The 25,701-nt window shown below is 40.9% G+C and overlaps 1 protein-coding gene across 1 annotated transcript in view; it reads right to left on the reverse strand.

The window, feature by feature from the left end:
* Positions 1-25,701, reverse strand: part of agmo (alkylglycerol monooxygenase) — a 113,850-nt gene that overhangs the window by 30,891 nt on the left and 57,258 nt on the right. Inside the window, exons 6-12 of the mRNA XM_061717514.1 lie at positions 23,465-23,531; positions 22,525-22,590; positions 20,324-20,403; positions 19,795-19,929; positions 14,875-14,991; positions 7,293-7,375; positions 4,631-4,736 (exon numbers count right to left, since the gene is read on the reverse strand). Of these exons, the coding sequence (XP_061573498.1) occupies positions 4,631-4,736; positions 7,293-7,375; positions 14,875-14,991; positions 19,795-19,929; positions 20,324-20,403; positions 22,525-22,590; positions 23,465-23,531 (654 nt within the window). The remainder of the gene's footprint in view (positions 1-4,630; positions 4,737-7,292; positions 7,376-14,874; positions 14,992-19,794; positions 19,930-20,323; positions 20,404-22,524; positions 22,591-23,464; positions 23,532-25,701) is intronic.

The raw sequence follows: 25,701 nt of genomic DNA on the forward strand, positions 1-25,701 counted from the left end.
GGGGGGATTTGCACTTCTGGGTCAGAAGTTGTCAGTCAGCTGCAGACGATTCATGCAGCTCGTTCAGTGCTCTGGCCAACAGTGTATATATGGCACCCCCCCGGCCTGCTGACCTACGACGTCTGCGCCGTCTCTTGGCGCCAGCACCGGGGTGGAGCACCGCTCGGTCACTCTGTGGACCGTTCTCCGAATCTACAGTGGGACGTCTCTGTGTTTCCCACGCCAGCTGGGCGTATTCACGTATTCGTCGCATGCTGAGATCTCTCATCCTGCTGCAGTAAAGAGTTACCTTACATCGCACGCTTTCATGGAGGTTATGGAGGAATAGAGATTTAAAATGACGATCATTCTCCAAACCTGGAGTGTTGCGTCCCTGGAAAAACGCAGCTCTCAAACGCCAGTAATAATCTTTGGGGGTTTCTGACTCCTGGTGCTTAATCGAAGAAGCCGCCAGAGTAGCTGAAGCCCAGTCGATTTCAGAAAAATACTCCTCTAGCAAAGCCTGACGGAGTGCTTCATAGCAGTCTCTGGTTTTAGCTGGAAGGGATCTTATGAAAACACGAACGATCCTGGCTGTGGTTTTCCAAAGAAGCTTTACCTTCTCGCTAGAGGATGCATGAGGTAAATCTCGGAGGCTATCCTGAACCTCATCGAGATAATTCTCAATATTTGACCCTGGATCATCCGGGTCAAAGTGTTCTATGTCATTGGCCAGGGACTCAAGGTCACGGAGACGCAAGCCTTGTCTATGTGGCGGGCCAGGGTCGTCTGGTCCACCAGAACATTCCTGATACAACCGGTCCCTGTGCCGAGAAGAATAATTAGTTCTTGTCTGGTGTGGAACAGGTAGGTCAAAGTGGGGGTTTAAACCACCTGACACAAGTTTTTGTCCATCAGGGAAAGGCTCCCGGAAATTTGGATTTACGGCCTTCAGATTATAAGGCTGGCCGCATTTCGGACTCAGCACCTCATCTTGAACACGCGGAGCAGTGGGCCTGAGGGTGAACGGGGGGGCACGCTTTAAGTCTGACCCCCCTTTCCTCATTTTGCACCTCGGTGGCTGCACTTTCATTTCATCCCAGGTGATAAGGTCTGGAACGGTGTCAGTAGCGTTTGGGCTACTGGCTGTCCCCCTGGGCTCAGACGGGATCAGCTGGTTAACTGCTGGATCCTTTCTCTGGCCCCCTGCTGGCCGTGGGTCAGTGTGAGATTGGTCACGCCTTTCATCACACTGCTGCAAATTGTTAATGATCGGGACACTGGAGAGTTGATCTACTTTAATTTCTGATTCGAGCCGTGGCTCGCGGTTCACATGCTTGTTTTCAACCCAGTGCGGCTCCATTTTCTCTGAGCTTCGAGTGGACCCGTTACAGGAGTCCAGTGACCGCTCACGGAGGTCCAGCGACTGCTGGCGGAGACTAAGCGACTGCTCATTGAGGCTTGCTGCCTTCTCACGGAGGCTAAGTGCTTGCTCACGGAGCAGCCATGACTTTTCATGGCGTTCCTCCACGTGGCTGAACTTATGTGACTGGAGCTGGGTTTTGCAACTAAGCACATCGGAGAAGAATGCTTCTCTGGAAGAACTCTTAATTAAAGAGATCAACTCCTGTATCCTATCACCAGCGTTACGTTCATAATTATGGACGTTATTCACCTCCTCTGAGGCGCATCGACTAGTTTCTCGGATTCGTGCTTGAGCCTCTCTTAACAGGCTTTTCAAGCGTTCAATCTCTTCCTGCGCCTCGCAGTGCGCCAACACTTCCCCCTCGTATTTTTGTCGCCACCTGTGTTTGTTTTCCCCAGCATGGAGTTCTACCTTACGTTGCCATAGCAACGCCAGTTTACCCGGAACGTTGGCTACACAGGATTTTTTATACGGTTTCTTGGCGAAGCTAGTGAGCTCTGCTATCCTCCCTTCGCAGGTCTGGAGGTCATAGTTATTTATTATGCTCAGCTCATCTCTGGGTATTTCCATAATACGTGCAATTACTTCTTGAGTGTCGGTAAAAGTGACGCTGGGGGAAGCCTCGGCCCCCCTTTCATGGTTACCTGGGCTAGTCATCGCGCGTCTGGCCAGGGGACCCGGGACTGAAGGGTACCTGGCGAAAAGCTTCCTATTCAAACGGAACTTGCCTGATGGTCCTTCTTAGTCAACCTCTGGTCACCTCTGCTGGCTCTGCGTCCAAATGCGATGAGTTTCCTGCCTTGTACACCACGCGCAGTTCATGAACCGGACACCAGTGTTTCGCTTGCGACTCTGCCAAGAGATTAACACTCAGTAATGAAGTAGATTCACGTTATCACCCAGATTAGGAGGAATGAGACAATAAATGAAGCATGAGAGACTGAGCCAACTCTGATCTGTGCCTGAAGGCAGTTGGGTTCTTGGTTATCATAAACAGAATTGAGATAACCTTGGAAGCACAAAAAAAACCAAAAGAGAATCAATAAGGTGGATTAAAATTGAAATGCCACCCAAATTAAAGATTCAATTTAAAAAACACGGTAGAAATTAATCCGAAAGAATAACTCACATGGGGTAATCCCGACAAAGTTCTATTAATAGAATAGAAACCAACCATTAACTTCAGTGAAGCAAGGTTGCAGAGGAAAATTAATCAAACAGATTAATAAAAGTAGTGATAAAAATAAAAGTTCAAGTTAATAAACTTAAAGCGACCAACCCTTAGTGAAGCGAGGTTGCCATTAGAACAACTTAAAATAACCGTAGGAATCAGATAATGAGAGGGGAAGAAAAATAAAAATATTTTCTTTCCCGATCAAAATTAATGTTCTGTTATTTCATACAACTTGGTCACAAATGTTTCTATCGAGAGTCTCACACGGGCGGACCATTTAATGTTGTGCAACTCAGGTAGCTTGGCTGTCCAGTTATCGAAGGATTATTAATAATTTTATTCAAGAATTATTAATAATTAATAAAGTCGACTATTTATCAAATTGAATGACCAATATGATAAATAAAATCCTCGGGGCACCACCCTGTTCCTTAAGCAGGGAAATGATAACTTTTACAGCAGAATATCAGTCTCAGAAATTAAGGTTTATGCCTAATACAGTAATTGAAGGGTGAGATTCGAGCACTAGGCTCTGTCAAACAAATCAATTGTGACCAAACTGCATGAAACAACAGAAACCACTCAGAAATCAATCAGAATTTATTTACATACAGGTGTCAAAAGATGATAAACGCAACACCCCAAATAATTCTGATGGCACACTACGTAAACAGGGACAGAAATTATACAATGCAAAAGTTCCAGTCATCTGTGTGGGGTGTGACTAGTGTGTGTGTGCGTGTGTGTGTGTGTGTGCGTGTCTGCATGTGTGTGTGTGTGTGTGAGTGTGTGTGTGTGTGTGTGTGTGTGTGATCTCAGAATGGCTCGGGAATTTACGACCGAGGGGAGCGTCTGTGTGTGTGTGTGTGTGTGTGTGTGTGTGTGTGTGTGTGTGTGTGTGTGTGTGTGTGTGTGTGTGTGTGTGTGTGTGTGGGGGGGGGGGGTTAGTACGAGAGGAAGAGAGGGAGAGATGCAGAAGAAAAGTAAAATAATAGACACTCTTAAATAATTTCTCATTACCAGAAATCCAAGACCTTCTGATCTTTCCCACACAGAAATGCCCCACTGTGAAACTAAACTTCACACGTGCGCTCTGGTCATTCAACTGGGAAATTTAGAAGGGCCTTGTTTTCGGTTGTCGAGAAGCATGTCATAACGATCCAGCAATGTGGATGCAGCAGTAGACCAATAAGAAGATAAACAAAAACACTTAAGTTAATAAACACAACTATGACGGGATCAGCAGTCCAGCTCACAGCGTAAACTAACTTTTAAAGTGTATTTTAAAGTTTTCTCTGCCCAGACACCAAAAACAGCCTCTTACGTGAACCTTTGCAGTTGAAGAAAAAAGGGGTGGTCGGTCAGCGTTCCCTGGGGAACAGCTGGGTGTTTACGCTCAGCAGGCGATCCTGATAAAGCGGCTATCACTCCCTCCTGTGTCCTTGCTGCGGATGAGGGGAAAGGCAGCTGGATGAGGGGACAGCAGCTGGGCACAGCACTTGGCTTCCTTCAACTTCGGATCGGCGTCGCGTTCACGTCGAGTCAATGCAGGGTCCCTAGTTCGGCTTTCTGGGCTCGGAACTGCGTGGGTCGCTCGTGCAGCGCTGCAAAACGGACGCTCCTTCGTTCACGAAGGAGAAAGCCGGCCCTTGGCTACAGCAGAGACCTGTGGGTGAGAAGGAGGAAGCAGAAAAAAAGAGAGAAGAGACCGGAGAGAGGGGGGTCTCCTCTTTTATAGCTGCATACAGGAAGTTGATACCCCTTCCTGCAGCTTGGGGTCCTTGTCCAATCAAAGTGTGGTGCCTTATCACCAAGAGGGTCACATGTGCAAATCCTGGTGTCCCTGGGGTCTTTCCGTTCTCCAGACCACGCTGGAGGTGTCGTAAACTCACCATGAGGCAGGGATCATGAGACTTTAAGTCTTTAGGTTTACTGGTCCAAGAGAAATGTTCACCCACTCACATATGTCATGAATTCATAATCATATGGACGGTATTCCAACACTGCCCTGTTTATGTAAATGGATCATCTTACACCACGGGTCATCTTACCTCTGTGGGAACAGTGAGTGAAGGCATGGGAGGCGTTATGTGGTTGTACCGCTGCATTATCACCATGACGGCACAGCGGAGCATCTCCAAGAGGGCCGACGTCGGCCTGCAGATCAGGAAACGTGAAACATCAACAAAAACACTGATCTGTACCTTTCAATTTGTCACGGGGTACATTGGGATTGACAGACTGCGATAGGACTCTGCTGCGTTTCAGACCTTTAACCTGACGGGGTGAATATATCTTTTGGATGTTGTTTGTGACAATTTAAAGTTTTTTTTATGGTCTTTGACTCACAAAAACTTTAAAATATCTACTGCTTGAAAAACAATATTCCCCCCCCCCAGTCCATTTATTTAGAGCTGCATCAATTGTTCGATTAAATCCAGTTTAGTGGGAAGAAAGAGAGGCGTACAGCTGGGCCGGGTTGCCACTCCATGGCAGGGCCCCCCACAGAAACCACAGTGGTAAATTAATCTTTTAATTTGAAGTTCCAGTGTGTGGATTTTATTTGGATCTGTTGGTAGTAATGTAACGTAATATTGAAAACAGTTTTAATTTGTTTTCACGGCTGCAGAATTAAGTGACTGAGGAACCGTTACGCTTTTATTATGTTAAAATAACTACTCAAATCGCTCCATAGGAATTCCACGCAGAGGCCGTGCATGCAGAGCCGTGTTAATCGCATCTGTGGGAAAGCCCACACTGAATATGAGTCAGTGGAGCTGCATTTTCTTCTTTTTCTTTTCAGTGTTCATTGTGTTTTCTTGTTCTGGAAGCTAATCTTGGTCCCGTGTATGATTTGATAGCAGAGGTGTCAAAAGTATTCACATTCATTACTCAGGTAGAAGTATAGATACTAGAGTTTAAAAATACTCCTGCAGAAGTTGAAGTATCAACTAAAGTTTTTTACTCAAGTAAAAGTATAAAAGTACTGGTTTCAAAACTACTTAAAGTATAAAAGTAAAAGTAATGTAAGGGGGAAAAAAGCCATTAAGGACAAAAGCCATTGAAAATGAATGCATCTTAGTATAATGCAAATATATTAAAGAACATTATATTATTAATGTGTACTAGGAGTTTGCATGTTCTCCCCGTGCTTGCGTGGGTTTTCTCCGGGTACTCCGGCTTCCTCCCACAGTCCAAAAACATGCATATTAGGTTAATTGATGATTCTAAATTGCCCGTAGGTGTGAGCGTGAGTGTGATTGTGAGCATGGTTTGTGTGTCTATATGTGGCCCTGTGATGGACTGGTGACCTGTCCAGGGTGTAACCCCTGCCTCTCACCTAAAATGAGCTGGGATAGGCTCCAGCAGACCTCCGTGACCCCGCAAGGGATAAAGCGGGTAAGATAATGAATGAATGAATATGTGTACTATTGAGCATTAACATGTGTTTCAGAGAGCAGCAGATATGATGACTAGTTGCCTATAAGCATTGTAATGGTGCAAAAAGTCAAACTTCAGAGGCATGTTATCATTTATCCTAACCTTTATTGGAATGTACATCCAAGTTTAGTTGCAGGAATCTGAGGGAACGGATGTAAGAACAAAACTGGACAAGAACATCTGAAACAACCACAACCAAATTCACTCTATCCGGATGGAGCAATTTGACTGGATAGTTTTTATTTAAAGGCCGAAATGAAATAGAGTAACGAGGCTGTTTTTAAAATGTAAGGAGTAAAAAGTACAGATAATTGCGTGAAAATGTAAGGAGTAAAAGTAAAAAGTTGTCTGAAAAATAATTACTCCAGTGAAGTATAGATAACCAAAATTTCTACTTAAGTAAGGTAACAAAGTATTTGTACTTCGTTACGTGACACCTCTGATGATTTGATAGCAACATCTAGCTTCTGCACAGGATTGATCCCAGTCCTCCTTCAGACATATCAGAGCACCAAGGGGCATTAAGCTTGGAGATCTCATGGTAATCTGCTATAAAAATCTACAATGATCTTCAGTCTCAAACCAAATAGTTCAGTTTTTTGCCTATATCCAGTTGTTAAAGCTGATTTTAGCCATTTAGCTTCACTCGCTCCATTTATTGAAGGCCATGTTGGCCATGAATCCCCTCTCAGGCATCTTTCTGGTTCACTGAGATTTAGAGAATTTGTAAAAGCTTTTTCCGCAGACCGGCTCCGTCACAGGTTTTCTTCTCCAGAGTCCGTCGTGTGTCTCCGGCCGCTCAGCACGGACAACACAAACATTGGCTCTGGAGAGTTTTCAACAGCCAAAATACTTTTACCAACATCCTCGCAGGGCGGGACGTCGGATGGCGGATGATTCCAGCTCGTCTTATTTCAAAACTTGTTCCATTTTTTCCCCCCCTTCTTATAAAATTAAACTGAATTCAAAACCAACAATGAACTTGGAACATAAGTAGTGGAACAATAAAAAGCTTTTTTGATAGCTATTATTAAATGAAGAACGTCTTTACTGCGAGAACAAGGCAAGACAGCAAACTGGCAAAGACAGATGGCAGGTAACTATTAATAAATGACACCTTAAGATATATCTTGTGCTTTTTGGAAGGTTTACAAGGAAATATACAGAGTTACACCAGATGCCTTTGCTTCTGTCTTTCCAAATACTCTTTTGCCGCTGAAGGAAATATGCAACATGCTCCTAGTGCTCGCACGAAAGCTAACCAAACTGTACCTTTGGTCGATGAGAAAGCCCAGTGAGGTGAGAGTGAGCAGGACGTAGCCGATCATTCCCAGAATTGTTAGTTGAGACAGCATCTAGGACGGAGAAAAATGTGGTCAGGAGAAAAAATACATTACAATCAGAACCTTTAATCAATATCTGGCCGCTCAGGTTGCAGTCGCAGGGGGGGCTTGCAGGGAGAGCAGTCAAAAACCGCACGGCCGTCCAACTGTTTACCTGGCGATGCCAACGAAAACATGTCTGACCTTGAGAATAAGATCACAGCGTGCGTGCACACACAGCAGATGAACTCCACCTCTTACTTTACACCAACATGTCCAGTTTACGTAGACGTTCTAATTATCCCAGATGGGCCTTGACAGGAGACTTGACCACAGATGAAGAGCTCGATTTCCCTAAAAAGGAGCCAAAACAACCAACGCTACAGCTGAGGTCCCGTGCACGCTCTTCCCCGACTGTTTCCGAGCTATTTGGGAGACACGCACGCGCAAACAGCCTCCAAACAAACACACAAAGTGCAGGATTAGTTTGTGTTCTTTAACCTAAGGCCCTGGCTGAGGGCGAGCAGCTGGAAGCCCGCCGTCTCCCGGGGATGCTGCGGGCTGTCGGCTCGGGTTTACATTTCCCCGACACTCAATACGGAGCCTTCGCAGCCAAATCTCACTGCTCCCGTACCCAGGAGGAGACACTCTATACAGTCCACGTGAAATCAAACGGTCGACAGGATGTAATTTGGTTACGTTTCTTAAAAAAAAGTGACAATCTAAAAAGAGCAATGTAACCCAAGACCCCACTTGGGAATACATGAGGTGATATGATTATTGCTTTCATTGATCAGTTGGGGGTGAATTCTGAGCTTCTATATCATAATGACCCAAGAAAAGTCAGCTCAAGCTGTGAAAGTTTATTAAAACAAATCACTGCTCCGGAGCTCAAAGGCCGTAGATAGTTATGTTGAGTGGGAGTGGAGAGTTATTTTGCAATCAAAGGTTATGTGAGCTTATCTGTGTTTAATAAATTGGCTGGCTGAGCACACCAGACAAATTTAGTCACATGTTTTCTTTTCCTTCCTCTTTTTTTTGTCAACTGTCAGATGAAATGCTTTACAAATCCCCTCAGCGTCATCAGTAGTCGTCACATTTCATTTGCAGCACTTTCTTCTTTTTTTTTTTTTTAAAGAAAGCACTGGAGAAATATTTTGCACTTCCCCTCATCCTGCATCTTCCTGCAGGAGCACCGCTGTGGAGCAGGATTGAAAGTTAACATCTGGTGGCAGTGCTGTGCCGTGAGCGGAGCGCCGGTCGTGTTGTTCTGTCTTCCCCTGAGAGCCGGCAGATTAACTCATTATTCAGGCCATTATTCAGGCCATTATTTCAGCCGTCATTATGATGGAGTTCCAGAAGGCTTGTTGGACGGCTGGAGAAAATACACAAGTGCATCTGTAATGACACGCGTTTCCAGTAGGTTACGCTGAAAATATGTGCCTGGTTGCCAGTTAATCAGGTACCAACAGTTAAACAGCAGCTCAGTTTGCAGCACAGTTCAAGTGCTTTACTTGCAGAAGTGTTCCTGTGATTTATCCAGTCCTGACTGTTGCAAATGAGGTGCAAAAAACACACATACAAACCACATACAATAGATAATGTTTGGACACTCTTACTCCATTAAAAATGTGCAATTTTAAAATGTATAGAATTGAAATGCACAATCCTATGACTTAGTTCTGGGCAGCTGGAGTCAGAAAATGTCATCTAGAGACGTTCAGACTGCAGGGTTCTGTGACATCACAAACCCAGATTACATTCCCATGTGCTCAAGAGCATTTAGCAGGATGTTTGAGGTCACAACCAGCTCAAAAACTCCCAATATAACACAACTTTGTCACTTTACTTTGTACGGCCTTAAAGTCTTTGCAGACTAAAGCAAATACTTTCACAAATACTTTGATATCAAGTTTGTGAATTAAATAACAGGATTCAGGAGAAGAAAAAAAAATCGTGGGAAAAAGATGGAATCAATAATGACAATAAAGAGGAAACAAATGTATGTATCCCATTCGCATTTACCATCCCAGCAGCAGCTCTGGAGCTCTAACACAGGGATCGGCAACCCGCGGCTCTAGAGCCGCATGCGGCTCTTTAGCGCCGCCCTAGTGGCTCCTTGGAGCTTTTTCAAAAATGTTTGACCTTTTTTTTCTTCTTTTTTTTCTTCTTTTTTCCTCTTTTTTCTTCCTTTTTAATCTCGACATTTCGACTTTTTTCTCAACATTTCAACTTTTTTCTTGAAATTTTGACTTTTTTCTCGACATTTCAACAAAAGGCACAAGATATCTTGACCAGTCCTGATCACCCTCTGTCAAAAGAGTTTGTCCCTCTCCCTTCTGGGCGGCGCTATAGGCTTCCCAAGGCCAATACCAATAGGTATAAATTATCTTTTATACCAACCGCTGTTAAGATGATCAACTTGCATAAATTTTAATATTCTTAATATATTTTTATCATTCTGCCTGCACTGATGAAAGCACTTTTGCTTTTACTCACTATTATGGTTACTATGTCACGTTTTAATGTTTTAATTGTTCTTTTGGTATGTCTGTGTTTGTATGATGATGACTGTTTTCCCAGACTGCTAAAAGAATTTCCCCTAGAGGGACAATAAAAATGACTCTGACTCTGGCTCTGACTCTGACTCAACTTTTTCCTCAACATTTCGACTTTTTTCTCGAGATTGTACTTCAACATTAATCTCGACATTTCGACTTTTTTCTTGAAATTTCGACTTTTTTTCTCAACATTTTTTCTTGAAGTGCATAATGAAAAAAAAAATCTTCCCCCAGTTATAACTATTATAGATACATGCAGCATGTGTTGTCTTCATTATAAGGCTTACACAAGACTTTTCATTTTTTGCGGCTCCAGACATATTTGTTTTTTGTGTTTTTGGTCCAATATGGCTCTTTCAACATTTTGGGTTGCCGACCCCTGTTCTAACACAACCTAACGCGAGCAGCTCTAAAGTTTAACGGTATATTTGATGATCTTGATACCTGAAGATATCTTATTCAAACTTCTTGGAAGACATATTTCGGCAAACATACATTTTCATACATATATACAATATACATAGAAAGATAGATGCTGTACAACAAAAGATGGATTAGTATGTAATCAATGGTTTTGTTAAACAATCATAACCTCAGATCTTAAATAGTTTAACAATAGGATGGATATGGGAAATGCATCCCAGATTGGGAGACAACTGTGACATCACAGACTGAGACCACCCATCTTTACTTGAATAATAGACTAAAAATAGTGGACGTAGCAGCAGTCACATGACACATTTGTTTCTGAAGAGCAGTCCAGAAGCCTCTTTATCTTCGTACTGGGCCATGTTTCCTGGGCGGCTGAAGGGGAAACACCCGCCGTATGTCAATCAAAGTTAGCTGTGGATACCAGCTCTTTCAGCCGATTCCCGCTGCAACAACAGCTGAGCTACCGGTAAATATTTACAGGAATATCTGATTTCAGACGTCATTTCTGTGGTGAAATCGAAAATGGCTGCCGTGTTTGGCCAAAGCTGGGTCAGTAAGAAATGCCAATGACTTCGCAACGCGGCTGTAGCATGACAACGCCCAATGTCCTCAGAGTTGTCAGAACTGTTTGTTGAATATGTTTATTTCTGCTCTAAAGCTGCTTTAAAGTTTGAAGTGGGAGTCTATGGAGCCAAATCAAGGCCAAAAGTTTTGCTAATTTGAAAATAAAATTTGAACCTGAAAATTATTTTTTACCGTTTACATTTTTTTTTCAGTATCAATGTCTTTTTCAGTTTCACATCTTTTTTTTTCAGTTTCACATCTTTTTTTTCAGTTTCACATCTTTTTTTTCAGTTTCAGATTTTTTGCTTTTATATTGCGATTGGTGCCAAGTACGGTCTAAAACAGCTTTTTAAACAGAAATGTGTCACTAATATCAGTTTTTTTCCACTGCCTATCACGTGAATATGGTGTATATACAGTGTTGATTCATACTTCTACTGATAAGTTCTGCAACCTACGTTTCCTGAAGGCAACAGGACTGAGGAACGTCCCCCGCCTTCTCTGTTATGCTGTCACTCATGATTCCACGCCCCTTTCAGTTGATGCCACCCCCCCTACGCCAGATCAGGGCCAAAAGTCTGAAACTGAAAAAAAAAAGATCTGAAACTGAAAAAAAAGATGTGAAACTGAAAAAAAAAGATGTGAAACTGAAAAAAAAAAAATTGAAACTGTAAAAAAAAGATCTGAAACTGAAATAAAAAGATCTGAAACTGAAAAAAAGATCTGATACTGAAAAAAAAAATTGAAACTCGAAATTTTATTTTCAAATTAGCAAAACCTTTGGCCTTGATTTGGCTCCATAGGAGTCAACGGTGATTGACTCACTTTTGGAGCCAGCGTCTGGTGGTCAGTCCATGAACTTCAGCGGATCTTAGTCCCGCTCAGACTCAACCCAGAAGTTAGATGGCTGGTATTTGCCTTCAACTTAACTTTGCATTATACAGCGTTCATTCTGTAATTTTAAAACATGCACATCTTGCATAGGAGGGAGTGGAGTCAAGTGGAGCACCTGGCTCCGTCCCTTAAAAAAGGCTGCTATTAAAAGAGCTGTATAAACGTATTGCAACTCTTTGGTATTTTTACTAAAGCATGTCACGGAAATTTCATTAAAATCTCAAGAAATTAAGTTGAAAAGTTTGGGAAGAAAAAAATGGGGATATTAAGTCTCCTTTGAAAAAGAAAAGTCCATTAATCTCTTCTAAAATAAGATCTTATCCCGTTGAGTGCCGGGAAGCAGGATGGTGTGGTGTTTAACACGCTTTCATCACAGAATGAAGGCTTCTGGCTGAATTTTGCATGTTCTTTCTGCACCTGCACTGGTTTCTCTCCAGTTAATCGTACATGTTAGGAGATTGCTAATTCTGAACTGTGCGTGAGTGTCCATGGTTGCTTGTGGGAGTTGTTTTTTGTGGCTCTGTGACTGACTGGCGACCTGCAGAGGTGGGTAGTAACGAGTTACATTTACTCCGTTACATTTACTTGAGTAAGTTTTGGGAAATGTTGTACTTTTAGGAGTAGTTTTGAATCACTATACTTTTTTACTTTTACTTGAGTAGATTTGTGAAGGAGAAACTGTTCCTCTTACTCCGCTACATTAGGCTACGTTGAGCTGTTACTTTTCTTTTATCCCTTTTATCCACGTACGTTTCAATCTCATGACATCACTGTGTGATTCTTTGGGAAAAATGTTTGTTTTTGCATGTTTTGTCACATTTACACAGACTCAAACACACACAGAGTTTCTATGAGTTCATGGGCTTGTTCTAGTTCTGCCTGGTTAAAAAAGAAATGTACAAAGGCTTGAAATTTTGTGCTACTTGTGCTTAATTTATTTTTTTATTCTGTTATTATTTTATTTATTATTTATTAAAGTACTTGAATTTACTTTAACATTATTTTAATTTAAGCTTTTTTTTAATTTTTTATTCATTTTAATTTATTTTATTGATTTAATTTGCCTGAAGATGATTATTTTGTACTTTTGTCTGTTTGAATGGTTGTGTTAAAAAAAATTAATCAGACGTTACTCAACAGTTACTCAGTACTTGAGTAGTTTTTTCATCAAGTACTTTTTTACTTTTACTCAAGTAATGATTTGGATGACTATTTTTTACTTCTACTTGAGTCATATTATTCTGAAGTAACAGTACTTTTACTTAAGTACAATTTTTGGCTACTCTACCCAGCTCTGGCGACCTGTCCAGGGGTGAATGTACTCCACCTCTCGTCTGATGACAGTTGGAGTCGTTTATCTATGAATAGTGTCACGTGGGTGTCGGAAATAGATGGAAAGATGACAAATGTTTGGCGATTTTGCTATGAAATGGTTCAAATTTTAAAGTGCACTATAACAGGTACAATTTTTGTAAGTATGGAAGAACTTTTGGACGCTTGTCCGCGCAATAAAAAGTCTTGTCGTGCTCAATTTCCCTACCTGCCTGTTTGATATACCCATAATAAAAGCATGCATGTTTATCTAAAAAGAATAAAATTGGAAAGTGCCTTCACTTGTTTGAAATGTTATCATGTGTTCGATTTCAAGCAAAGCCTGTAAATTGTCCGGCAATTGTCAAGCTAAATAAGCGGCTTGTGAACATGTGGGTATAAATACATAACAGTGACATGATTTATTGTTGGGCCAGAGTGCTCACTTTGTTATTTTCCCTCCAAGTCCTGATTGCTGCATCCTGAAGGCTATTTGGGTTGGGAAATGGTTGACTCGACAATTAAAGCGTTTGTGTTCACTGCTGGACCACCAGCTGGTGTTTCATTCGCCAAGAGGGAGGGGAACCCTCAAGGCTGCAGAGGAGATGTGTGTGTTTGACCGTGTGTGTGTGTGTGTGTGTGTGTGTGTGAGAAAGAGAAAACGGACCACAACTGAAAGAGCCCCATGGAGGTAGCGATCTGAAAAGAAAAAGACAGGACGTTTTATTTGGGAATTTGAAGAGGATGGGTGTGACGGCACTTTTTGGCTAACCAAAACTATGCCTGTAGGGAAAAAAGCCTTCCAAAGATAACTGCTGAGGAGACCTGTTTCTTTTTTTTCCTGAAGAAGGAGGAAGGGGGTCTCTTGGCTTGTTGAGTGGAAAATAATAGACAAAGGTTGTTTTAAAGGGGAATGCTGATCCGTCATTCTGTCATGATGTTAGACAGGGGTAGTCTTTTACCGCTGGGTAAGTACAGGACTCTACTCCACCATGAAGCAGCCACAACAAACTGTATAATTGGGTTAAATAATGTTGCCAAACAAACAGGCAAAGCTCGGGCAACTCAAAGCTGAGAGGTCCGGACCACCTTGCTGTACTTGCTGTGAGTCATACAGTAGCATACGAGTATCAGTAGTCTACGGTGGCCGAGACCCGCCATTGCTGAAAATAAAAGTAACGCTGCAAACAGAAACAAATGCCGCTGCAAATAAAATAAGCGCTGCAAACAAAAAGAAACGCTGCTGCAAATAAAATAAACTCTGCTGCAAATAAAATAAAAAAACAACGCAAATAAAAAAGCCACAACGGAAGTGAATTACCGGGGACTATTTTTGCCGATGCACCGGTGTTGCACATTAAAAATTACACGTAACGACGTCGAACACTAACCTTTTCACTTATTTTCTCGTTCGTTGTTATTCTTATTCCTCGCTCTTCTTATTTCTTCCTTTCACTTACATGTACGTCCTCTTCGTCTTCTTCTTCTTCTCCTCTCACGTAAAAAACACCGGTGCATCAGCAAAAATAGTCCCCGATAATTCACTTCCCTTGAAGCTTTTTTATTTGCGTCGTTTTTTTTTTATTTGCAGCGGCGTTTATTTTATTTGCAGCGTTTCTTTTATTTTCAGCAATGGCGGGTCTCGGCCACCGTAGTAGTCCCTTTAAAAAGATCCCCAGCAACTGTTCACCTCCGGCAGAAGTCAGGGCACTTCTGAACTCCTCTCAATAAGCTTTGAAAGAACTGGTAAAAAAATGTGACGATACATACCATTTTGTTTTCAAACAGCTCGTGGTAAGTCCACAGCACCAGCAGAAAATGCACGGTCACATAAACTTGCAAAGGCAGCGAGCAGCTGGGATCGTGCGGCACTTCCTCCCCGGTAACCTGCCCGAGGAAAACAAACACGTTTAACTCACCAAACCCCATGAATTTTGTGAAAATAGTCATTTCTGAACAGAACCCACCCAGACCAGGACGCCCGTACGCAACATCAGTTCCTCCAACTTTTAACTTGTGCTAATGGTTAAATTGGTACAGGATTTAGACAAACCATCTCAACTGAAGACCATCGACTGAACACCAAAGGTGACAGAGCCTTTTCAGCAGCTGCCCCTAGAATCTGGAATAACCTGCCGTTTCTTTTTTTAAAACATTGTTTATTATTATTATCCTCACATCTTACATTACACAGCTGGTGTACAATTGGTTTACAATTATTGTCAGGAAGAAAGAAAAACATCAGCATGTCAAAACATAGCTGTTGCCCGTATAGTTGTGTAATGTTGAAAGAAACAAAACCTGCGTACATTTATATTTTTTAAGGAAAAACGAACAAACAGAACTAACTAAAGACACACAAAAAAAAAAAAAAGGAACAATGATGAATCAAAACGGGATGTATGGGCTTGTAACAGCGACTACATTCAGTTGTAGGGAGACCAAACTACAATATTATAAGGGTTTGCACACACATAAAATTATGTACGTATAAAACGCATAAAACCTGGCAATCCTTCAAACCAACAGGGAAATAAGTAAGTGAGTGGAGACAAGCAATTTAGTTTCTAGGTAATTGTGACTTTTGTATATAGGAGACCCATTTTGACCATGACCTTGTGAATTTATCCATTTGTAGCCGAAAGTTTTCCATTTTATATATTTCATAACAATATCAGTCCATTCCTCTATTGTGGGGGAGTCAGGATGCAGCCAGTGACGTGTGATGGTTTTCTTGCCAGCAGAAATCAGAGCACCAAACAGATATGCTGTTTCATGTTTGGTCTGCACCATCAATTGAGGTTTTTAAATCAGCTTTAAAAACACACTTTTTTCCATGGCTTTTGATTAGTTTTAGTGGATTTTAGCAAAATTTTATTTCCAACATATTCTATTTTGAATGATTTTACTCTTATTTTTTATTTCATTGTATTGTAATATATGCCTTTTATTCAGCTGTTCTTAACTGCATAGCACTTTGGTCAACCTCGGTTGTTTTAAGCTGTGCTATATGAATAAACGTTGAGTTGAACCATACCTCTATTTGTCCATCAGTTTTACCTAGACCTAGACGCTCTTTGATATGGTTTACTAACCGGTTAAAAGTGGCGATTAGAAGGTGGGTGAAGAGGTTTTCATGGTTTAAACAAGTCTCATTTATTCATACACACACGCACTAATATACTTGGGAAACAGTTAGGCACCAAATATAATATTTAATTTTCTGAGATGGCAAAAATAAGAACTTTATTGATCCCACAAAGGAGTAATTCATGTTATATCAGCTAAAACAGAAAAACAATATATATCCCCCCTCACAAAAATAAGAAAAATAGAAAAAACATATTTTTTTATCAACAAAACAAATTTAAAATGTTTCAAATAACAAAATAACATACTTGAACCATTTTTCAGACAATATCTGTCAATATCTCTATATAATAACTGAAAAAGTCTGAAAAATGGTTCAAATATGTTAGTTTGTTACTTGAAAAATTTAAAATATGTTTATGTAAAATATACTACATGTATATGTAGTATATGTAGTGATATGTAATATAAAATAACAAAAACATTTATGTTCAAGTAGAGTTTATAGTTGTGTTGTAATCCCCATTCGCCAGTGCGCCCCCCCCAAATTTTTTTATCACCAGCCCCCACTGGATGCAACATGATTCAATTCAAGCAGCAGTTTTAATGAACATGAAGGAAGTTCAGTCCATGCTCTTAGAAATCAAGTCTCAGACCTCCGACATCAAGCAGGCAGACCGGGATGCTCTTCTTATCCAGACAAATACTCGTAAACCGTTGAGACCCCAATACAGGCGTAAATGAATCAAGTTTCGGCTCAATGACTGACCTGATACATTCTTTAATGGGCAGTTAAACAAATAAAGTGTTAAACTAAATGTTAACACATATCTACTGTAATTTCCATCCCTCAAGCCCCTAGACTCACTTAGTTTGTAAACACCACCTTTAATAACCGCCATTAAGGATATCAAAAGGTGACATTATTCAACGTCCTTAGCCAAACTTGCGACTCCACGTTTGGTAAAAACATCCAGAAACCAAAGAAAGCAAAAGAAAAATATAGGTAACAAGAACCTGCCCTCCTTCCAATGACCACCACCCTTCTCTCTTCTTTTGATTCATAATAGACAGGGTCAATTTTCACAAAATCAGAACCCCGAAGGCATATTGCGAATATTTATAACTGACAACATTTCTAGGGGTATTAAGAGGTGCTGAATCGAAATCTGCTGTATATGAAGCTCAAAAATGTCCCAAAATGTCTCAAAATTGAGAAATACAACATGGCCGCCACTGCCAGGCTGAAATCAATTTTTAAGTATATCTTTTTGATTAAACAAGGTACAAACATGAAGTAAAAGTGTAGTTTGATCCGCTGAAACCTGATTGAAGCGTCGATCACTGCGTGAGTGTGAGAAAGGCTAAACTTGGGGGGTGGGGTGGGGTGATATTGGAGATGGCAAAGGTTCCATTCCAGCACATTTGATACATTTGACCTCAAAACAAAATAAGTAAGTAAAAGTAGCCAAATAATAATAATAATAATAATAACTGAGTAATTATTCATAGTTAAAAACAACTATTTTTGCAATATCTAAGCAGTTTCTTCACATTCCATCTCAAATCTGAATATGGCATCTAATTGCCCATGTAGTAAAACTTACAAAAGTACATTTAATTCATGTTTGTACCTTGTTTAGTCAAAAAGATATACCTAAAAATAGATTTCAGCCTGGCGGTGGCGGCCATGTTGGATTTCTCAATTTTGAGGCATTTTGGGAAATTTTTGAGCTTCATATACAGCAGATTTGGATTCAGCACCTAATACCCCTAGAAATGTTGTATATTATAAATATTCACAAAATACCTTCAGCACTTTAAATAAGCACATTTTCAGAAATTCTGCCTAGACTATAATATGCATTAATCATTCTCTGACAATTCCTTGAGCTTGAGCCCCGTGTCGTCATAAAATCTGACAGAAGATGAGCAGGATGCTGACGCACTCACAGTAATCCCATGCATAAAATATTTACGACTCCCTGAAAAACGGTCGGGATTACAATTGAATAAAAATAGAAATCAACAGCTCTGACTAGGAGCTGCCCACACCGAGGATAACGACTAGAACAAAGATGATTCATTGCAATGTGACCATTCACACTCCTAGGTGTCAACTATCTCCATTAGTAACGCTGCACACGTGCTGCGCGCTCCAGCTGTGGGCTGGAGTAAACAATCCCTCTCTCAGTTACAGGAACAGTCATCCTGTCAGGACACATTTGAACCAAACTGCAACACGAGTCGACGTTTAAATATATCCTAGTCATCCTCAGAAAACAAAGAACTACGTTTCAGAGGGCGCGTCTGCGCCAAAGACAACTGGGCGGTGTGTTGCAGACCAGATCAGTTTGATCCCCGGCCCCGGAGCCGTCCGTCCACCCGGATCACCGCCCACCTTTACCCCGGCCGTGTTGTGGTTGGCACTTTTGCTTTTGTTTATGAAAGCGATCCCAGTGACATCATTTGCATCGCCGTCGGTAATGCCGTGTTGTGGAACCTGTCCTCCGCCTGAATGAGAATAATATTTACAACCATCGTTTTTTATAGTTATTGCTCCTGGTGTAGACAGTCCTTAAATCTAAATAAGGGAATAGAAGAAAAAAAAACACAAGGGGAAAAACTTTGTTAGTCAAATGCGTTTGTGCCAAAACAGGTTCAAATTTGTCTTATGGCCCTCCGGCTGAATTTCAAAAACTGGTGAAAATTAGCTTGTTGTGTTCCATCTACAAAGTCATCCAGGATTTATTGGGTGTAGCGGTTTCCCGCAAACACTGAGGAATAAATGAGTCCTTCTGTAAGAATCCTGTGACTCATTTCGACTGTTTTTGTCTGCCTTTGTGTCCAGAGCGAGAAGTGATGAGGACTGCGGCCTCTCCTGGGAATTCAAGAAAAAAATTACAAAAAAAAAAAAAAAGAAATAGTAGTTGGCTTTTCTCTCACTGAGGGGGTTTCCCAGGATCCCGAAGAAGCAAAACTGCCACATATGGCTCCCCCCCCGCCCCCTACATCCCATCCCCATCCCTGTAGGTATTAAAGGCTCTGCTTATTCTCAAAAAGCTAAAACGCAGTCAACCCCTCAGTCCTCCTCTGCTCTCCTCTCTTTCCTCCCCTGCCCTCCACGGCAGATATCAACGCGAAGGCACACATAAAGTAAAGCCAAGATATTTCTTTTTCCATGTGAAGAATAACCCTCCTGGCTTTAAAGAAAAAACAGATTAAGTGACAAGATCATAGAAGAAGTGTTTTTTTTTTGTGTTTCTTTTATTATTATCATAATTTCTTCTAGCATGAGACTAAATGTCACACCATCGGCGTCATTTCAAAGTAAACCACACTAAGCTCGAGCCTTTATTTCTTTCTTCACAAACACACACTTTAACTGCATGTGGGTTTTTTTCCTGCAAACTATGTTCAAAGACAGTGAAGCAGAACTTGTTGTGATGCCTCATCAAAGGCCTTGTAGCTTTAATTTCATGTGGCCTTTTCTTGTAAAACTTGTAAAATATATGAAATCTCTAAATAGGAATGCCGTGAGTCATTCAGGCCTGTGTTTGTCAAGCTGATTGCTAAGCGAGCCGGAGGAGTGATGCGAACCTTGGGGATCTCGAGGTGGTCGCCCAGACGAGGTTTCCCCGGCATCCAGCTCGGGCCCTTGATGAACGTTGACAGTTTGTCCCTCAGAGTTTTGTAAGTGTTGGACTTCATCCACAAATATATATAGTAGTGAAACTATAAGAGAAAAAAGAACCACAAGTCAGACATCAACATACAATCAAACACTACATTTAGCTGATGAACGTCAACTAAGCAATAGCAGCAATAATTAATCCCGAGGAGCAGCGTTTCTGCTTTCATTGGGCAGAACATCGCTCATGCTGTTTCCTGCCAACGCTGAGGGCAGCAAAAGTAATTATAACATCCACCTGTTATTTCATTTTATTGGCCTCTTTCACCTCAGCTGGGCAGTTTGTTTGGAGTAGAGTAATAATGTTATGGTTACGAAAAGGCCACTCAGCCAGCGAAGGAAACATGAGCTCACACCTCATCTATGGAAGGTGCTCGCGCTCGGATGGAGGTGAGCGGCTCCGCCGATGGCTCGCTACGCCGGCGACGCGTCACTAACCTGGATGTGAAGGGTTTCAAACGTCTCGATGGGGAACACCAGGCCATATATCACTTTATCGGTCTCTGGAGCAAAGGTACCTGAGGAGAAGGTCCAAATCAAACCGGGATACTTGGGGCAACATCGCAAAGCCACAAAGGTGTCAAGTAATGAAGTACAAATACTTTGTTAGCTTACTTAAGTAGAAATTTTGGTTATCTATACTTCACTGGAGTAATTATTTTTCAGACGACTTTTTACTTTTACTTATTTTCACACAATTATCTGTACTTTTTACTCCTTACATTTTAAAAACAGCCCCGTTACTCTATTTCATTTCGGCCTTTAAAAAAAAACTATCCAGTTAAATTGCTCCATCCGGATAGAGTGAATTTGGTTGTGGTTGTTTCAGATGTTCTTGTCCAGTTTTGTTCTTACATCCGTTCCCTCAGATTCCTGCAACTAAACTTGGATGTACATTCCAATAAAGGTTAGGATAAATGATAACATGCCTCTGAAGTTTGACTTTTTGCACCATTACAATACTTATAGGCAACTAGTCATCATAACTCCTGCTCTCTGAAACACATGTTAATGCTCAATAGTACACATATATGGTTCTTTAATATATTTGCATTATACTAATGCATTCATTTTCAATGGCTTTTGTCCTTAATGGCTTTTTTCCCCCTTACATTACTTTACTTTTATACTTTAAGTAGTTTTAAAACCAGTACTTTTATGCTTTTACTTAGTAAAAAACTTGAGTTGATACTTCAACTTCTACAGGAGTATTTTTAAACTCTAGTATCTATACTTCTACCTGAGTAATGAATGTGAATACTTTTGACACCTCTGCAAAGCCATAATGACACATCTGTACCAAACACCGAGATAAAGCACAGTCTTCTCGCTCTAGAAAGCTGTAATAAATATGCCAAAGAGTTGGCCAACGTCCCTCTTCTTTGTGCTCTGGTTTGGGTCTCCAGCACCAGCGTAGGTTCAGTAGGACTGAACCAACAGTCAAACTGGGGTGGGTGTACAAGAAAAACAGAGAATGAAAGGTGTTATACTCTGTTAGCTGCTTAAAAAAAAAATTACAATAATTACGTTACACTCAACTTCACTTTTTTCAGGAATCCTCTGCTGCCAAACTCTGAGGGAGAGGAATACTCCAAAGATAACACCACGCAGAGTCAAATGTAAAACCTGCTATTCTGTAGTAAAAGCTGAAGAAAACTGAGATCAAAGCTTCTGTGTTCAATCTCCTAAATCTGTCTGCAGCTCCGGAGGAAAAATGGCTGATGGGATTTCTGAGTCTGGACCGCAACATTTTATCTCATGTAGGCATTTGGTGCAAACCTGCTAAATCTACGAAGGCTGCAAAGCAAACCTACGCTTCCTTTCATTATGCTTTCAACGCCGAGGTAATGACTGATACCAGATTTCCATTCAGTATCGAGTAATGACAGACCATCTCTCAGTAGCGGCGCACACATGGTTGTCATAGAAACTGTACGAGCTGTTTGACATCCTAAACTCTCAATAAATGTTAATGACACATACTGTAAATGCACAATAAGTGCTTAAAAATTACATGCCAAGGTAGTTTAAGTAATGAACTTAAAAAGTTGGTTAACACCGGAAATACAGGAAAAATAAAGCTGTGTGTTGTAGAAAACAAATGATGGATTAGTGGTTAGCACTGTTGCCTCATAGCAAGAGGGTTCCTGGTTTGACTCTCTGTGGAGTTTGCATGTTCTCCCAGTGTGGGGGTTTATTTTATTTCATTTTTTTATTTTTATAGCCTTTATTCATCCCACAAGGGGGAAATTATTCTCTGCTTTTAACCTTTTAATCTCTAGTTGGACTAGGAGCAGGCTGCTATTTTTACAGCGCCCGGGGAGCCGTTAGGGTTAAGGGCCTTGCTCAGGGGCCCAAAGGTGTTCACCTTGGTTTCCTCCAGAGTCCCAAAAACATGTATGTTTGTGTCTCCCTGTGCTCGCGGCAGGAAGGACATCCAGCATGCAACGTGCGGATCATGACCCACCGTTTCCCCCCGCCAAGAGGGGTCAGGCCCAAATGGTTGACGATGATAATGTTGTAGAAAACAAAAGGTGAGATGACTTTCATGTTCAACCATCACTCCCACAGTAATCATGTACATGACACTGTGCTCGTGAGAAACTGAGGTTTAAAGGCATCAAATCACTTTTGCTTACCGAATAATCGGTCCCAGACGATCAGAATTCCCCCAAAGTTCTTGTCAATGCAGTAAAGGTTCCTCCCTGTTGAGATGAGACTTGGTGAGGCGACCAAAGACCCTCAGTGGTAGTAAAACTTAAACGTGTGCTAATTTAAACTGAAGTGATCGTCAATCTTTGAGTGGTCCATAAAGGTGTATAAACAGCACAGGGGACAGATTTACTGCACACGCTCAACAATTAAGACCTAACTCAGAAAAAGGCACAGCCGGATCTCAAATCTTTAATTCACAGCGAGCAAAAATGAAACTTGGCCATTTCAGCGAGGTAATGTCCAGAGTTATTATCGTTCACGAAAACGAACGAAATAACGAAAACTAAAATTGAAAAAACAATTTCGTTAACTGAACTAAATAAAAACGAAAATTAAAAGACAAAAACGATAACTAACTGAAACTATATTGCGTGTTTAGAAAACTAACTAAAACAAACTGAAATTATAGATATAATTTCCTCCGTTTTCGTCCCTGTCAATATAAGACTCTTGGTATGATCCATTTATTCCGCTCTGGCCGTTTATCTCCAACTGGTAGCTACGGCACCTGAACGCCTCACGGTCCGTGACGTCAAAACTAAAACTAAAACTAATAAAAACTAAACTAAAACTAAGCATTTTTGAAAATATAAAAACTAGCAAACCCACACTAAAAACGAATTAAAACTAACTGAATTGAAGGAGAAAAAGTCAAAACGAAATAAAACTAAACTAAAATGAAAAATTCAAAACTTTTATAACCCTGGTAATGTCACCATGTCACATGGAAACACGAATAGGAATTAAATGTTGTATCCGCAGCTCATGTAAAAACCATAATTGTCATATTTTCTCATTTAGAATAAAGATCTGTAGTTTGAATAGAGCTGAAACGCCATTCTATCATGAAATGAACCTTCTCACCGTGATGGACTCTGTGGTGTTTGGGGGTGTTGATGACCCACTCCAGAGGTCCCAGGTCTCTAATCAACTGAAAGAAAACATAATTTGACATTAAATTACACTCATTTAGCCCATGCTTTGATCCAAAGGGACATACAAGAGGGGAACACATGGTGTGGTGGGCGGTTCTTTTCCTTCCTAATGATGCTTCGACGTGTCAACACACATTATTGGAGCATTTTCTATTCTGGTGGATCCATGGCATCTGTCAGAAACTGTGGGTCCCGTCACAAACACCAGAAATCGCCTAAAAATCAAGTTTCATAGCAGTCATTTCACCTCTGCACATCAGACAGGCCTCCTCACTGTCTGCCTCGCTCTGTTTTTAGTGGTTTTATGTAATTTTATTCGTTTATTTAATTGTTTTTATTGTCTTTTGCTGTTGATTGTTTGTCCTCTTATGTACAGCACTTTGTTTCAGCTGTGGTTGTTTTAAAGCGCTTTATAAATAAAGTTGAGTTGAGTTGAGTTGAGCCTTTTAAATAATATTCAAGGGCACTTGTGAACAAAATACCAAGAGACATAACAGCAAATGAAAGAAGCATCATGGGAAAGGGCAGAATCATACTGTGCTCTTCCTGCACTTGCTCTATAAATATGAGGTTTTGGACATCATACACGTTTATAATCTAATAATCTTCAAGGTCAAACTCCTTTCAGTCAATGACGTCACTTTTGCTTGCACATACAGTTCTAGTTTAAGAAAACCAGCACTTTGAAAGCCTGATGAGTACTACGCTGTGCTCAGAATCAGGATTTCTGTGTTGCGTGATATTAAACAGAAGCATCAATAAGTCACTACAGCTTACAAAAGTGAGAGGGAGCACATATTTCCCGCTTCTCCTCTGACTGGAACTCATGACGGTTCACATCGGTACGTCAGACCTCTCGGTCTGGAGAAAAGTACTATACTGGACAGAGTTTTTAGTTTTTTTTTCTCCCCTTCCTCGGTGATTCATTATTTCCATGTAATGACTGCGTCTGGCAGCCAACCGTGAGAGTTTTATCTCAAATGAAAGGGGGTCTCTACCACTTCACTCTTGCTCTGAAGCTGCAGCCAATAGTGTGCCAGCAAATTACATGACATCAAAAAAAAAATTACAAAAAAATAGAGCCTATAAAGGAGGCATAAATTACATCCCCTCAGAAAATTGTGACTATTACGAGTGGCTTCACTAATAGTGCACTAAAAGATGGAAGGCGCTCCAAATCCATTCATTGCCTCTAACGATCCTGGGGATTGTAAAAGTGATATTCCCAGTCACTTTAAAGGCAGACAGAGCGGTTATGCTTCTGTTTGGAATCTTTTATAAAATCTCATTATTTTTTATTGAATGCAGGTTCCACTGCAGCGCTGCGTCTGAAAGTCCGGACTTAACTGGCGGATTAGTGCTGGCACAGCCACACAGATAACTTTATAACAGACTTTTTTCTTTTTCTTTCTTTCAAAATCTTAACTCAACTTAACATTTTCTTAAATATGGATTTTTTGTTCTAAAATATACAGAAATAGCACGAACTTGCTAGTTTTATTAAGCATAAATATTTTATGTACAGTACAAGAGCATCTACATAAATTCTTACAATAAAAAAACAACTATATTATGAATATATGTCACATTTCATTGTGCTCATTAAATGCTATTAAAATAAACTATTTCCATGTCTTAACTAATATGTGTGCAGGTTTAATAACAATGTGGAATCAAGATACAGTGGAGAGAAAAAAAAAATGTGTGCAACCTTTGAATCGTTTAGTTTTCTGCAATAATTTGCCATAAAATGTGATTTGATCTTTGTCCAAACTACAAAAGTGCTTAAGCTGAAAACACACAAACGATTACAATTTATTTTGTCTGTATTCAATACTTTCATCAAACACTCTCCTACGTAAGTCTGGATCAGACCTGGACATCGTTCTTTACAGAACCGCTTCAGTTCAGACCCATTCATGAGCTGCTGGTGTGAACAGCTCTCGCGACGTCACTGCATCTCCATGGGCTTGAGGTCTGGACTTTATTTCTCTGGAGCCGTTCTGAGGTGGGTTTACTTCAACAACGAGCTCCATCGTCCTGTTACATCCAGTACTGGAGTTGAGGGGGGATGAGGGGGGATGAGGGGAGATGAGGGGGGATGAGGGGGGATGGCATCCCCCCCTGAAATAAAAATGGTCAAAATCATCCCCCCTGTAAAACTGC

The sequence above is a fragment of the Cololabis saira genome, chromosome 3 (genome assembly GCF_033807715.1).
Source record: "Cololabis saira isolate AMF1-May2022 chromosome 3, fColSai1.1, whole genome shotgun sequence".
In the NCBI taxonomy this organism is placed as follows: Eukaryota; Metazoa; Chordata; class Actinopteri; order Beloniformes; family Belonidae; genus Cololabis; species Cololabis saira.